Genomic DNA, 15,849 nt, shown 5'->3' on the forward strand with positions numbered 1-15,849 from the left:
TTCCATTAATTGGCATCTTCCATATGTTTGCGTTACGACCCTGGAGACTAAACGAAGAGAACGAACTAATTACTAACTTCATTGTTTGTTTTTGTTATTAAAAAAGAGCATATATTTGATTAATCACTCACCTTCTCGGATGATGTACATCAAATAACGTATCATCTTCATCATCATCTTCCTGATCTAAAGGCCTCATTTCCATGTTTTCTAGATTTGTATTCAGTATACCATACTTCCGGTTTTTTCTATTAATTCTCCTCATCCTAGATTGAAATAAGAATTTATAGTAAACATCTCATATTGACATTAAAATAGCAGCAGTTAATTTTGGCTATCCTGCTGATTTCAAGTGGATGCCATAATACAGGACATTCACTGGTAAAAAAAAATGAGGAAAACTACCTTATAGCTCTACAAAACATTTCAGATATCTTACAGCAACATTTTCTCCCAACACACCCTGGGCACTGCTATGCCTTCTTCAACAGACTGCAGCAATGTCATAGAATGTACTCCAGGGCCAATTTAGATACGTGACTCAGCTCAGTTTAAGCTTAATCTCAATGTCTGCTATTTTATACTTTTGTTAGCACTATTGTACCAAGCATTATACTGAGGTACTATTTCTAACAGGTTTTTGTCAGAAAGATCGAAAAAGATTGAAAAGCAGTCACAAATCAACAAAGACATATCACGAAACTTCTATAAATATACATTTGCCAGAACCTTTGTAACATCCATTGAGGTCCAGAAGAACTGTGTAAGTAATTTGGGACTGCCATTTAGCTACACTGTGTCCTTCTCTGACCCTTGCTTTGAGCTTTAGTAATGTTCAAAATAAAAACTATCTTTATATATTTTCACTCAATTTGGACGGGGGGAGGGAAGGGGAGAGAACATAAGAACATAAGAAACAGGAGCAGGAGTAGGCCATCTAGCCCTTCGAGCCTGCCCCGCCATTCAATAAGATCATGGCTGATCTGTCGTGGCTCAGTTCCACTTTCCCGCCCTCTCCCCATAACCCTTAATCCCCTCTCTTATCAAAAACCCATCAACCCGCGTCTTAAAAATACTTAGCGAGGCAGCCTCCACCACTTCAACGGGCAGAGAATTCCAGAGATTCACCACCCTTTGAGTGAAGAAGTTTCTCCTCAACTCCGTTCTAAACCGCGCCCCCCCCCCTTTATCTTGAGGCTGTGCCCCCTAGTCCTACTGTCTTTTTTGAGCCGGAAGAGTCTCTCCACCTCTATCCTATCCATCCCATTCATCATCTTATACATCTCAATGAGATCTCCCCTCATTCTTCTAAACTCTAACGAGTACAAGCCTAGTTTATTCAGCCTCTCCTCATAGCTCAACCCCCTCAACTCCGGTATCAGCCTAGTAAACCTCCTCTGCACTCCCTCCAAGGCCAAAAAATCTTTGCGCAGGTGCGGCACCCAAAACTGCACACAGTACTCCAGCTGCGGCCTCACCAATGCCCTATACAGCTGCAGCAAGACCTCCCTACTTTTATATTCAATCCCCCTCGCTATGAAGGCCAGCATCCCATTCCTGACCACCTGCTAGCTGGGTTTTTGCGACTCATGCACAAGGACCCCGAGGTCCCTCTGCACCGTCGCCTGCTGCAGTTTTTCGCTAGAGAGAGAAAAAGAGAGAAGGGCTGTTGGGCTTAAATTCTCAATTCTGTTTCCTTCACAATTTTATCTTAATTCATTGCCAAACATAGAAATGTAAAGCAGAATATAGTGCTCATTTTTAAATTAGTGGGACACACGATTAATGTATTTTCTGGGCTACCATTTCCAATTCCTCAGCAACTGAAGCAATCCATGATCAAATGCAGCAAGACCTGGACAATATCTAGGCTTGTGCTAAGTGTCAAATAACAAACACGCCAATGACCAGGCAATGGCCATCTCCAATAAAAAAGAATGCAAACATTGCCCCTTGACATTAATTGGCATTACTAACCATCACCGCATCCCCCTCGATCAACATCCTGGAGATTACCATTGATCAGAAACTGAACAAAACTAGCCATATAAAAACTGTGACTACAAGAGGAATATGAAGTCTCACAACACCAAGTTGAAGTCCAACAGGTTTATCTGGTAGTAAAATCCACTAGCTTTTGGAGCGCTGCTCCTTCGTCAGGTAAGTGGGAGTTCTGTTCACAAACACAAACTCCAGTTACAAAATAATGGTTGGAATGCGAATCTTTACAGGTAATCAAGTCTTAAAGATACATACAATGTGAGTGGAGAGAGCATTAAGCACAGGTTAAAGAGATGTGTATTGTCTCCAGACAAGACAGTTCGTGAGATTTTGCAAGCCCAGGCAAGTCGTGGGGGTTAAAATCTCAAAATCTTGCAAAATCTCGTTAACTGTCCTGTCTGGAGACAATACGCATCTCCTTAACCTGTGCTTAACGCTCTCTCCACTCACAGTGTCTGTACCTTTAAGACTTGATTACCTGTAAAGACTTGCATTCCAATCATTATTTTGTAAATTGAGTTTGTGTATATGTCCTGTTTGTGAACAGAACTCCCACTTACCTGACGAAGGAGCAGCACTCCGAAAGCTAGTGGATTTTGCTACCAAATAAACCTGTTGGACTTTAACCTGGTGTTGAGAGACTTTTTACTGTGTTTACCCCAGTCCGACACTGGCATCTCCGCATCATGGCCAAAACAGCAAGTCAAATGCTAGGAATACTTTGGCGAATAACTCATCTCCTGATTTCCCAAAGCCTGCCCACAACCTACAAAGCACAAGTCAGGTGTGATGACACTAAGATGAGTGGTAGAGCTAAATGTGCAGAGAACACAAAGTCTGCTAAGGGATATAGATAGTCTGAGTGAGCAAGGGTATGGCAGATGGAGTACAATGTTGGTAAATGTGAGGTCATCCATTTTGGTCAAAATAACAGCAAAATCGGCTATTATTTAAATTGTAAAAAATTGCAGCATGCTGCTGAGCAGGAGGGCCTGGGTGTCCTTGTGCATGAATCACAAAAAGTTGGTTTGCAAGGGCAGCAGGTAGCTGAGAAGGCAAATGGAATTTTGTCCTTCATTGCTAGACAGTTGGAGTTTAAAACATGGAGGTTATGTCGCAGATGTATGAGGTGCTGGTGAGGCCATACCTAGAGTACTGTGTGCAGTTTTGGTTTCCTTACTTGAGAAAGGATATACGGGCAGTGGAGGGGGGCAGAGGAGAGTCACTAGATTGATTCTGGAGTTGAGAGGGTTGGCTTATCAGGAGAGACTGAGTAGACTGGGACTAAACTCATTGGAATTCGGAAGAATGTGAAAACTTAAAGAAACATATAAACTTATGAAGGGAATAGATAAGGTAGAAGCAGGGAGGTTGTTTCCACCGACAGTTGAAACTAGAACTAGGCCTCAAAATAAGTGGGAACAGATTTTGGACTGAGTTAAGGAGGAACTTCTTCACCCAAAGGGTTGTGAATCTGTGGAATTCCCTGCCCAGTGAAGCAGTTGAGGCTACCTCATTGAATGTTTTTAAGGCAAGGATAGATATATTTTTGAACAGTAAAGGGATTAAAGATTATGGTGAGTGGGCGGCAAGTGGAGCTGAGTCCTCAAAAAGATCAGCCGTGATCTTATTGATTGGCGGAGAAGGCTTGAGGGGCCTACTTTTGCTCCGAGTTTTTTTGTTCTTATGTGATGGAATACTCTCCATTTGCCTGGATAAATACAGCTCTGACACAACTCAAGAGGCCCAACGCAATCCAGGACAAAGCAGCCTGTTTGATTGGCACTCATCTACAAACATTGACTCCCTTCACCTATGACAAACAGTGGCAGCAGTGTGTACCATCTACAATATACACTGCAGAAATTCATCATTTTTCACCGGCTGGGAGATGCGTATGGCTCAAAAAAACTGTCGGGGAACCCGCACAATGGGAGAATCGTGGCCCTGGAGTGGGAATTGAACCCAGAATCTTCCATTTGAGAGGTGAGCATACTTCTAGCTGAACCATTGTTGCCACACTTTCAAGTCTGGAATCCTGGCAAATTTTAAAAGTTTACACTGTATTCCAAAATCCAAATCATTTACAGCTATCAAAAGATCTCCACAAATCACGATCTCAATATCCCTTGATCTCTTCATTATCCAAACAAGCTATCAAACTTTTTCCTGAGTGCACTCAATGACTACACACCACAGCTGTCTGGGTAGTGAAGTCCAAAGATTCACAATCCTTTGAGTGAAAAAATGTTTCCTTGATTAACTCTGAGTGGCCATTCTCAAACTGTGACCCTATGTTTTAGATTCCCAATAGCCAGGTGAAATATTTCCTAAGGCTCCTTGGGCAGCACTTTCCAAACCCAGAACCATTATCAGCTAGAAGGACAAAAACAGCAGGCACAAGGAAAGCCTCCACTTAAAAGTTCTCCTCCAAATCACTAACACACTAACTTAGAATTCTATTGCCATTCCTTCAAAATCTGGAACTCTGTCCCTAACAGTACTATGAGTGCACCTACACCACATGCATTGCAGCGGATCGAAGGAAGCTCATCACCACTTTCTCAAGGGGCAGTTAGGGATGGGGAATAAATGCTGGCCTAGTCTGTGACGGTTACAACCTGCAAATAAAATAAATTTAAAAAACTAAAGTGCAGAAAAATGTCAGAGGAAATGTGCGATTCTGGCACTCATCATGATTGAATTGCTGAACTCTACATGACTGGAAACAGGCATAGGACAGCAGAGATTCACAATTACAAAAATGGCTAACAACAAACCGTTGGATTTAACAATCCTAGTGGCAAGATTTAATTTACCAATAGAAATCAGTCTTCAAGTATCCACTGGACTGACTCAGATACAATAATGAGATACACATCATGTATAATAGAAAGATAACTTAAAGGAGCACAAATCCCATATGACATATCCAGTCTTTGGCTTCAAGGGCAGCCTGTCATCTGCACACAAACCGAATGAGATTGAGGATGTTTGGAGGAAAATGACAGCAAGAAATGAGTGCAGTGTTAGCTGGCCTAAAACACTGTCTTAAAATTAAAATGCCATTTGCACTATTAGCTTCAAGGCCGTTTGCACCTTAGATACATTTTCAAGGCTCTTGCATGACCGAAGATTCCTCACTCCTATGCTACCACCTTTAACATGTCATTTTAGCTAACCCACCCCCACTGCAAATGATAAAACCCCCTTTGCTTGTTCCCCAAGCTAGGACTTTCCTCCATTTACCAAGTGAATTTGTCCAGAAGGGGCTATCCCTCTCAATCTCTAGGAGTCATTTTCCTAATAAGGCCACATAACGATTCCACATTCTGGTTTGGAATTTCCTGACATGATGACATTAGATAATTTAACCAATATATGGGTATTACAGAAGTAAAGAAGCAACTCCAATATTAAATGGGATTCCCCGTATGAGCAAAAGTGAGGTACGGTATACAGTTGACTCATGGAACAAACCACCCTTAGGTCATGAGATGCATTACATGGTCACTGGACAATCATCCTACCAAGATGGGAAAAGAAATAAAAGTACACACAAAAAAAATCAATATGCAAAAAATGTTGCACAAGGAAATAGTTTAATTTTGCCAAAATAAAATATAGCTATTCACTCACTATAGTCACCTCACTGTAAGAAGAATGTGGAAGCATTGGAGAGAGTGCAGAGGAGATTTACCAGGATGCTGCCTGGTTTGGAGGATAGGTCTTATGAGGAAAGGTTAAGGGAGCTGGGGCTTTTCTCTTTAGAGCGGAGGAGGATGAGAGGTGACTTAATAGAGGTTTATAAGATGAGAGGGATTGATAGAGTGGACGTGCAGAGACTATTTCCTCAGGTGGATGTAGCTGTTACTAGGGGGCACAACTATAAGGTCCATGGTGGGAGATTTAGGAGGGATGTCGGAGGTAGATTCTTCACTCAGAGAGTGGTTGGAGTGTGGAATAGACTGCCTGCTGTGGTAGTGGAGTCGGACACTTTAGGAACTTTCAAGCGGCTATTGGATAGGCACATGGAGCACACCAGAATTCTAAGGAGTGGGATAGCTTGATTTTGCGATTGGACATAGCTCAGCACAATATTGAGGGCCGAAGGGCCAGTACTGTGCTGTAATGTTCTACTCTATCCTCAATGACTACATTGGGGATCCATATATAACATTGTTCAAAATCCTTTTCCCCCAAAAGTAATCATGATTCAAAATTAGAGCTGCGTCATTCATGTGTAAAAGGAACACATTGAAGTTTAAGCTTTGTAGTCATGTTTATACGGCATAATTTCATACTTTGACAAGATTCCGGCCTTTATTTTCTCCTATGCTATAACAACATTATCAGGTGCTTCAGCAAATCAAATGTGGCAATTTAACCTTTAAACTGCCAGCAGATTCAGGAAATTACAAATCATTGAGGTTGAGTGATTTTGTAAGACGTAATTTGCACACTAACACATTGGGAGAAACAGTATAAAGATCAATAAAGCTAATTAAAGATCAAGGATAATATATATCTTTTTGGTACATTGTTGCAAATAGTATAAACAGTGTCTTTAATTTGTCAGGAGCATGGAATCTCAGTTACACTTGTTTAGTTTTGAATTTTTTAACCTATAATTGATGGAAGCGCAAATTTTTAACTGCGGAGCAAGGATAACAGTGCATCTAGGATCTTGATGAATACAGGACAAAACATGTATGTCCTTAACCTATGAGATTAGAAATAAACAGGGAAAAGACCAAGAAGGAGGATGAATTAGAGTGGGCGAATTCAACGTCAAGTCAGATGGAAAAATAAACAGATGGAAAGAAAGACAGGATTAGGAGAGAATGAAAAAAGAGACAATGAAAAAAGATACAAAGAAAAAGTAAAAATGTAGATTTATTTCTTATATGTCCAAAAAATTATGACCTTAGGGAATAAGACTGCACACTTTTAACTGTACATCTTCTGGCCAAGAAAAGTTGAAAGTAGGCATTAATAATTGTCACTGAAAGGGTACTAATAATAAGGTATGCTATTAATTATTCAAACTAACTATGTGGCATTTTTAATGGGTAATTAGTGTGCAAATACAGCAACTTGATCAAAATCATGGGGAAGAGCAAGATGACATTCTCAAGAAGCTAACAGTGAAGCAGTGCACACAGGATAAGGAGGGATAATTTACCATAATCAGTCACAAAGGATATTAATTGTGATACTGATAAAGACTTTTTCAGTATTGTGTCAGGGCCTGCAACTTGATCAGTGGAGTTTGAAAACAGAATTGAGGAAAGATACCATCAATTTGAGTGGTGATGGTAGTTTCAACTGTGAGCAAAGGAAATTTAGTGATGGGAGAGTATATGCAAGGACAGAGGGGTCAAGGATAGGGTTTTTTAAGATGAGTGAAGCTGACATTTCAACACAATGTGGACAGTTTCTAAGGCTAGAGGACCATGGACATTGTCAGTGAACTTGGGGTCAAGGAGGCAATTTGCTTTGCCAACAGTTTGATGGGAATAGTGCCAAGGGAACGAAAGGTCAGTCTAAAGGACAAGATGAACTGAGAGAGGAGATAGAAAATAGAAAAAATTGTGGGTTCAGGTAGGATTGGGGACAACCTTAGGGGAAATGTGAACTGATGAAATAGGGGACGGGAAGAAAGTGACTGACAAAGTAGTTTGTGCACTTATTGTTGGAGACCACTAGCCACATCCTGTCAATTGGAATACATATCCATTATCCCTACTTCGTTTTCTATCTCCCCAATAAATTCCCTACCCATGTCAAAAGGTTGTCTCCAATTTCATACAAAGAACAAAGAACAACCCAGCACGGGAAACAGGCCCTTCGGCCCAACGAGCCCGCGCCGCCGCATCGCCCTACACCTATTCTACCCTGCATGTCTACGAATGGGACCCTACTCAGTCAGATTCAGGGAAGAAATAGTGTCAATTTGGTGGAAACCAATTAGCCTAAGAGCACATCTTTGGGGTGTGGGAGGAAACCGGAGCGCCCGGAGGAAACCCACGCAGCCACAGGGAGAATGCGCAAACTCCCACAGACACAGGCCCAAATCCATGTATCTGCACAGCTAGCAGTGCTAGTCACTGAGCTGTTGTGGAGCCCGTCTATCGGTCCAGGATCAAGCACACACACCGACATGAAGTACTAGGCCACTCCTGGACTTCCAAGAGCAGCCCACGCACAACCTGCCGTGTGCATGCCCCTCGCTTGACACGAGGTGGACCTCCACCTGTGGAATAAAGACAAAACATATTAGTTATACAGCCTGCCCTTCCGGTGTCTCCCGAGGTTTACCCTATTTAATAGCCCCTACCATATCCCGCCATTCCCGTTTCACTCATATGCCTATCTAACTGCATCTTAAACGAGTCCAACGTGCCTGCCTCCACCACCCTACTCGGTAGCGCATTCCAGACCCCCACAACTCTCTGTGTAAAGAACCTTCCTCTTACCTCCAAATTATACCTCCCCCCCCTCACCCTTAATTGATGACCTCTTGTGTTCGTACCCAGTCTAGGGAGCAGTCTCTCACTATTAACTCTATCTATTCCCTTCAGTATCTTATATACCTCTATCATGTCCCCTCTCAATCTCCTTCTTTCCAAGGAGAATAGCCCCAGTCTCTTCAGTCTCTCCTCGTAACCCAGTCCCCCCATGCCAGGCAACATCCTGGTAAACCTCCTCTGCACCCTTTCCAGAGACTCCACGTCCTTCCGGTAATAAGGTGACCAGAACTGGACGCAGTACTCCAAATGCGGTCTAACCAACGTTCTGTATAACTGAAGCATTAGACGGCAGCTTTTATACTCTAAGCCCCTTCCTATAAAGGCTAACATCCCATAAGCCTTCCTAACAACGTTCTCCACTTGTGACACAACCTTCATGGATTTGTGGACCTGCACTCCCAGGTCTCTCTGTACATCTATACTCCTAATCGGCCTACCTTTTATCACATAACTCCTCTCTGCATTATTCCTTCCAAAATGCATCACCTCGCATTTGTCAGGATTAAATGCCATCTGCCACCTATCTGCCCACTGCACCAACCTATCTATATCCTGTTGTATCACCTGACAATCCAGTTCTGTACCCGCCAACCCTGCCATCTTGGTGTCATCAGCAAACTTGCTGATCACACCACCTACTCCCTCTTCTAAGTCATTTATGTAGACTACAAAGAGGAGAGGTCCCAGTACCGAGCCCTGCGGCACACCACTGGTCACTGGCCTCCAGCCCGACAAGGTACCCTCCACAACTACCCTCTGTCTCCTATTTCCCAACCAGTTCTCAATCCACCTAACTACCTGGCCTCGTATCCCATGCGCCTTAACCTTTTCTACCAGCCTACCGTGAGGGACTTTGTCAAACGCCTTACTGAAATCCATGTAGATGACATCAACGGCTCTCCCATCGTCAACCGTTTTTGTCACCTCCTCAAAGAATTCCACCAGATTCGTAAGGCAAGACCTCCCTCTAACAAAGCCATGTTGCGTATCCCTAATCAGATCGCAACGCTCCAAATGCTCATACATCCTACCCCTAAGTATTTTTTCCATTAACTTCCCTACCACCGACGTCAAACTCACTGGCCTATAATTCCCAGGGTTATCCCTACTACCTTTTTTGAACAACGGGACCACATTTGCTACCCTCCAGTCTTCTGGGACCTCACCTGTGTCCAAAGAAGAGACAAAGATGTGCGCCAGAGGCCCAGCAATTTCATCTTTCGCCTCCCTAAGCAGCCTGGGATAAATACCATCAGGCCCCGGAGCTTTATCCGTCCTTACGCTACCTAAAAGCCCTAGCACTTCCTCTCTCGTAATAACTATATCCTGCAACTGAACCTCCGCTCCCTCCAAGAGACCGCACGATTCCGAACCCCTCTCCTTCGTGAATACCGACGCAAAGTATTCATTCAGGAGCTCCCCCATTCCCTCCGACTCAATACACAACTCTCCACTCTTGTCCCTAAGAGGACCAATTTTCCCTCTAACTACTCTCTTGCCTCTAATATAGGAATAAAATGCCTTAGGATTATCCTTAATCCTACCGGCCAAAGCCATCTCATGCCCTCTCTTCGCCCTTCTAATTCCCCTTTTTAGCTCCCTCCTACTCTCTCTATATTCCTCCAGCGCACACTCCGTACCCATTTGTTTTGACCTATCATACGCCTCCCTCTTCTTCCTAACCAAGTCTTCAATATCCCCCGTAATCCACGGCTCTCTAATCCTACCTTTCCCATCCTTTCGCTTAACCGGAACAAACCTCCCCTGCAACCATTTCATTTTGTCCCTAAAAGCCTCCCACTTGCCAACCGTGGACTTGCCAGCTAACAGTCCCTCCCAGTCAGTTTGCTGCAGCTCCCTCCTAATCCTGCCATAGCTCGCCTTTCCCCAGTTCAGCACACTCCCGCTTGGACGGCACTCGTCCCTTTCCATTTTTATCCTAAAGTAGACGGACTTGTGGTCACTGTTCGCCACATGTTCGCCTACCTCTACCTCACCCACCTGCCCTGGCTCGTTTCCCAACACTAAATCCAGTATAGCCCCTCCCCTAGTCGGGCAAGTTACATACTGTTCTAGCGACCCTTCCATAACACATTTCACAAACTCCTCTCCCTCCATACCCCCAGCTCTAGGCCCCCTCCAATTCACTCCGGGAAAATTAAAATCACCCACTACAACCACTCTATTCTTTCTGCACCTGTCCAAAATACCCCTGCAAATTCCCTCCTCCACTGACTTTGGGCTGTTGGGTGGCCTATAGTACACCCCTAGCAGTGTGATCTCTCCCTTTTTATTCCTCAACTCCACCCACAGCGACTCAATCCCTATCTCTTCCATATCGCCCTCCCTCTGCACTACTGTGATGTTTTCCTTGACTAACAGTGCCACCCCTCCACCTCTCTTCAACCCTCCTCTGTCACACCTAAAACACCTGTACCCAGGAACATTCAGCTGCCAGTCCTGCCCTTCCCGTAACCACGTCTCCGTTACAGCCACCACATCCAACTGCCTCACAAACATCAAGGCCCTAAGCTCATCCGTTTTCCCTGCCACACTCCTAGCATTGAAACAGACACAGTTCAACCCACAAATGTCCCTCGGAACCACCTTCTCCCTTATAATTTTCCTTTCACCCGTCTCTCTCCCAGCCACCTCCCCACCCCCCTTCCCTATTAGTTTAAATCATTCCTGAACACCCCAGCTAACCTCCCTGCTAAGACACTAGTCCCCCTCCCGTTCAAATCCTCCCCACCCCTCCTGTACAGTTGCCTTTCTCTCCTAAACACCTCCCAATGATCTACATAAGTAAACCCCTCTACCCTACACCAGTCCCTCAACCATGCATTCAACTGCATGATCTCGTCATTCTTAGCCCTGCTCATACTGGGCAGCAACCCAGACAGTGCCACCCTAGAGGTCCTGCCCTTTAGTTTGGCCCCCAACTCCCTAAATTGCCTACGGACCTCTCCCCTACTCCTCCTTCCTATATCCCCCTCCCCTACGTGTACTATGACCTCTGCCTGGGTCCCCTCCCCTTTCAAAATTCCCTCTACCCTTTCCATTATATCTTTTACCCCTGCTCCAGGGAGGCAGACCACCATCTTGGAGTCGCGCCCTTGCCCACAGAACCTCCTATCAATCCCTCGGACCCTCCCATCCCCTACCACTATCACCTTACCAGACCCTTTCCGTCCCTCTAAATCAGTCTCCCCTTCCTTCCTATTTTTCTGTGCCCCTGCCGACGAACCTTGGGGGGCCTCCGGGGAGGCCGGGGGACCCTGACTACTCTTCTTCTTCCTCTTTCCCCTCCTAACAGTCGTCCATCCTCCCTTCTCTTCCGCCCTTGAGACCTCCTCCTGCTCATGTTTCCCAGCCATTATCTCCTCATTCTCCCTAACTAGAAACGCATCTTCCAGTCGCCCCTCGAGTTGCCTGATCCGGGCCCTCAATCGCTGCAGTTCTAAACATTTACATGGGTTTTCATTTTTGCTAACATTCTCATGTCAGACTTTCGTGAGTGTCTCTGGAGATCAACATAAATCATACCCACAAACATTTGATATTAAGATGTTTCAAATGTTAAAAGGATTTGTTCAGGTGAATATGAAGGACCCTCTCAAAGGAAAAGAAAGAATACGGGGACATGATCATAAAAATGAAGCTGTTATTCACGGAGGAGGACGTGAATAATTTGCCGGGTGTTAGCGATGGAAAGGTGGTAGGAATGGAGGGTCTTAATGACATTACTGTTACTAGAGAGGTGGTGCTCGACAGACTGGAGGGGCTGATTGTGGACAAGTCCCCAGGACCGGATGGAATGCATCCGAGGGTTCTGAAAGAAATGGCGGAGGTTATAGTGGATGCCTTGGTGGTTATTTTCCAGACGTCGCTGGATTCCGGGGAAGTGCCGGAAGATTGGAAAACGGCTAATGTTACGCCATTGTTTAAGAAGGGTGCCAGGCAAAAGGCGGGGAATTATAGGCCGGTTAGTTTAACGTCTGTGGTAGGTAAAATGTTAGAATCCGTCATTAAGGAGGAAATTGCGAGGCATCTTGAAGGGAATTGCTTGATAGGGCGGACGCAACACGGTTTCATTAAAGGGAAGTCGTGTCTGACAAATTTACTGGAGTTCTATGAGGATGTGTCTAGGGCAGTGGATAGAGGAGAGCCGGTGGATGTGGTCTTTCTGGATTTTCAGAAGGCGTTTGACAAGGTACCTCACAAGAGGTTATTGCAGAAGGTCAGGGGACATGGAGTTGGGGGTAGGGTGTTAGCGTGGATAGAGGATTGGTTGTCAAATAGGAGGCAGAGAGTGGGGGTCAATGGGTGCTATTCGGATTGGCGGTTGGTGACTAGTGGGGTGCCCCAGGGGTCGGTGCTGGGGCCTCAGCTATTTACCATTTATATAGATGATCTGGAGGAGGGAACCGAGTGCAGGGTGTCGAAATTTGCTGATGACACCAAGATTGGGGGAAAGGCAAATTGTGCGGAGGGTGTGGAGAGTCTGCAGAAGGATCTAGATAGGCTGGGCGAATGGGCCAGGAAATGGCAAATGGAATTTAATGTTGGCAAGTGTGAGGTGGTCCACTTTGGTAGGAAGAATGGTAGGAAGGACTATTACTTACGTGGCGAAAAACTGCAGCAGGCGACGGTGCAGAGGGACCTCGGGGTCCTTGTGCATGAGTCGCAAAAACCCAGCTTGCAGGTGCAGCAGGTGGTCAGGAAGGCGAATGGGATGCTGGCCTTCATAGCGAGGGGGATTGAATATAAAGGTAGGGAGGTCTTGCTGCAGCTGTATAGGGCATTGGTGAGGCCGCAGCTGGAGTACTGTGTGCAGTTTTGGGCGCCGCACCTGCGCAAGGATATTTTGGCCCTGGAGGGAGTGCAGAGGAGGTTTACTGGGCTGATGCCGGAGTTGAGGGGATTGAGCTATGAGGAGAGGCTGAATAAACTAGGCTTGTACTCGTTAGAGTTTAGAAGAATGAGGGGAGATCTCATTGAGACGTATAAGATGATGAATGGGATGGATAGGATAGAGGTGGAGAGACTCTTCCCGCTCAAAAAAGACAGTAGGACTAGGGGGCACAGCCTCAAGATAAAGGGGAGGCGGTTTAGAACGGAGTTGAGGAGGAACTTCTTCACTCAAAGGGTGGTGAATCTCTGGAATTCTCTGCCCGTTGAAGTGGTGGAGGCTGCCTCGCTAAATATTTTTAAGAAGTGGGTTGATGGGTTCTTGATAAGAGAGGGGATTAAGGGTTATGGGGAGAGGGCGGGAAAGTGGAACTGAGCCACGACAGATCAGCCATGATCTTATTGAATGGCGGGGCAGGCTCGAAGGGCTAGATGGCCTACTCCTGCTCCTATTTCTTATGTTCTTATGTTCTTATTCAGGAACAAAATCAGGAACAAGTATATAGAAATATAAAACTCTCACCATCAAAAAACTGCAAATGCTAGGGCAATGAGCGCTTTCAAGAGAGATAAATTGTTAGGTAAGGATGTGGATTAAAACAGGTAAATGGAGTTGAGGTGCAAATCAGCTATGAACTCAGTGATCAGCTCAAGACGCAGAATACCCCACTCTTTCATATTCCTTACAAAAAGAATAAGAAGTAGCTTACATTTATATAGCATTGTTTACAACACTGGATGTCCCATAGTCCTTACAGCTGGTGAAATATAGTCACTGCTACAACATAAGAATGCTGCAACCAATAAGCATGTAGGAAATTCTCAAAAACAACAATTTAATAATGATAGATTATCTGATCTTGCAATGTCAATTGAGAGATAAATATTGGCTGGATAACAAAGATATGTCCCCTGCTCATCTTCAAAATAGTGTCCTGGAATATTCTGCACCCACCTGAGAGGGTTTCATCTGAAAGTGGCATTTCTGACAGTACAGCACTCCCTCAGTACACTGCACTGAACTGTCAGCTTAGATTGTGCTCAAGTAACAAATGGGATTTGAGAATGCAAAACTTTCTAACGGAACAAGCAAGAGTGCCACCAGCTGAGCAATGGCTGACCTGAACAATCCATCACCAGGACAGCACATTCTGTTTTGAACCGACTGTCGACAACACAGCTGACCTGCTTCATTGTTGAGGGCATGATGACAATGTCAATGTCTACTGAAATTGCAGCCAACCCTAATAATACCATACACTTCAGGGATGGTGAGTCTCAAAGTTAGTGGTCAGTGTTTAGTATTATTTCTCCAATTATTATCATCAGCAGATACTGCCATGTACAGGTCAGCTTTATGGTCTGTATATTCTTAATTTTGTTCAAGAAAGATCTTGAGTTTGCAATACCTGATGTTGGCAGCGCTCAATAGAACTAAAGATGTATTCTTCCTCCTGGTTAGGATGTGGAATGTGCTACCTTGGGGACGGTGGTGGAAGCAGGTTCAACTGAGGCATTCAAAAACAGGCTGGAAGAAAGAATGTGGTGCGTTATGGGGGGAAGTTGAGAGAATGGCACTAGGTGGATTGCTCACCTGGAGAGCTGACACAGATATGATGGACTGAATGGCTTATCTCTGTGCTGTCCACATTTCTGTGCTTTCCTCTTATTACTGCAGCCTTCTGGTTCTCCAGCCTGGGCTGTCAGTGTTAACATGAACCAGGGGCACTGCCCTACCTGGGAATCCCTCCCCCTCACCTGATGGTCCTCACTACGAAGTAGATGACGACCAGGGCAGTGACCACCACCAGCACATAGAGAGCTCTCTGGATCATCATGGTCTGTTCCACAGGGGACTCAGTCCTGTGCTGTCCGCCCTCCTGGTGCTTGCCTGCCGTCGCCGCCGTCAGCCCGGTGCTGTCGCTGCTGCTGTTGACTGGGTGCCCCGGTGCCTGGCCCGCCTCCGTCCGGTTTCCCAGCGACTTCATCAACAGCGACGCCACCATGGAAGCGTCTTCGGCCCACATCAGCAGCCACGGCACGCACAGACCCCGCCACATCTCAGAGCCGCAGGCCGCTGCTGGCTGTCAGGCCGCTCGGCCCGGCACCCCCCTCCACACCACTCGACTCGACTCGCTACGGCTGCGCAGTGCAGCCTCCGCCTCGCGCCGGGAACACAGGTTCGCGCAGGCTGACGTCACCAACCCGGAAACGCTCAATTGTTTCCACAGAAGATCCGGCATCCTGCTGCAGCACACAGCATTACTGCCTGCTGCGTTACTGCCTGCTGCAGCACACTGCATTACTGCCTGCTGCGTTACTGACTGCTGCACCACACAGCATTACTGCCTACATAAGAAGTAGGAGCAGGAGTAGGCCATGTAGCCCTTTGAGCCTGTCCCAC

The 15,849-nt window shown here is 45.5% G+C and overlaps 1 protein-coding gene across 1 annotated transcript in view; it reads right to left on the minus strand.

Moving 5' to 3' along the window:
* Positions 1–15,565, minus strand: part of LOC145343135 (membrane protein FAM174A-like) — a 48,862-nt gene extending 33,297 nt beyond the window's left edge. Inside the window, exons 1-2 of the mRNA XM_080189071.1 lie at positions 15,204–15,565; positions 132–266 (exon numbers count right to left, since the gene is read on the minus strand). Coding sequence (XP_080045197.1) covers positions 132–266; positions 15,204–15,505 — 437 coding nt within the window. The 5' untranslated portion in view covers positions 15,506–15,565. The remainder of the gene's footprint in view (positions 1–131; positions 267–15,203) is intronic.
* Between the last annotated feature and the right edge of the window lie 284 nt (positions 15,566–15,849).

Source organism: Carcharhinus amblyrhynchos, chromosome 5, assembly GCF_965287045.1.
Source record: "Carcharhinus amblyrhynchos chromosome 5, sCarAmb.v2.hapA, whole genome shotgun sequence".
Lineage (NCBI taxonomy): Eukaryota > Metazoa > Chordata > Chondrichthyes > Carcharhiniformes > Carcharhinidae > Carcharhinus > Carcharhinus amblyrhynchos.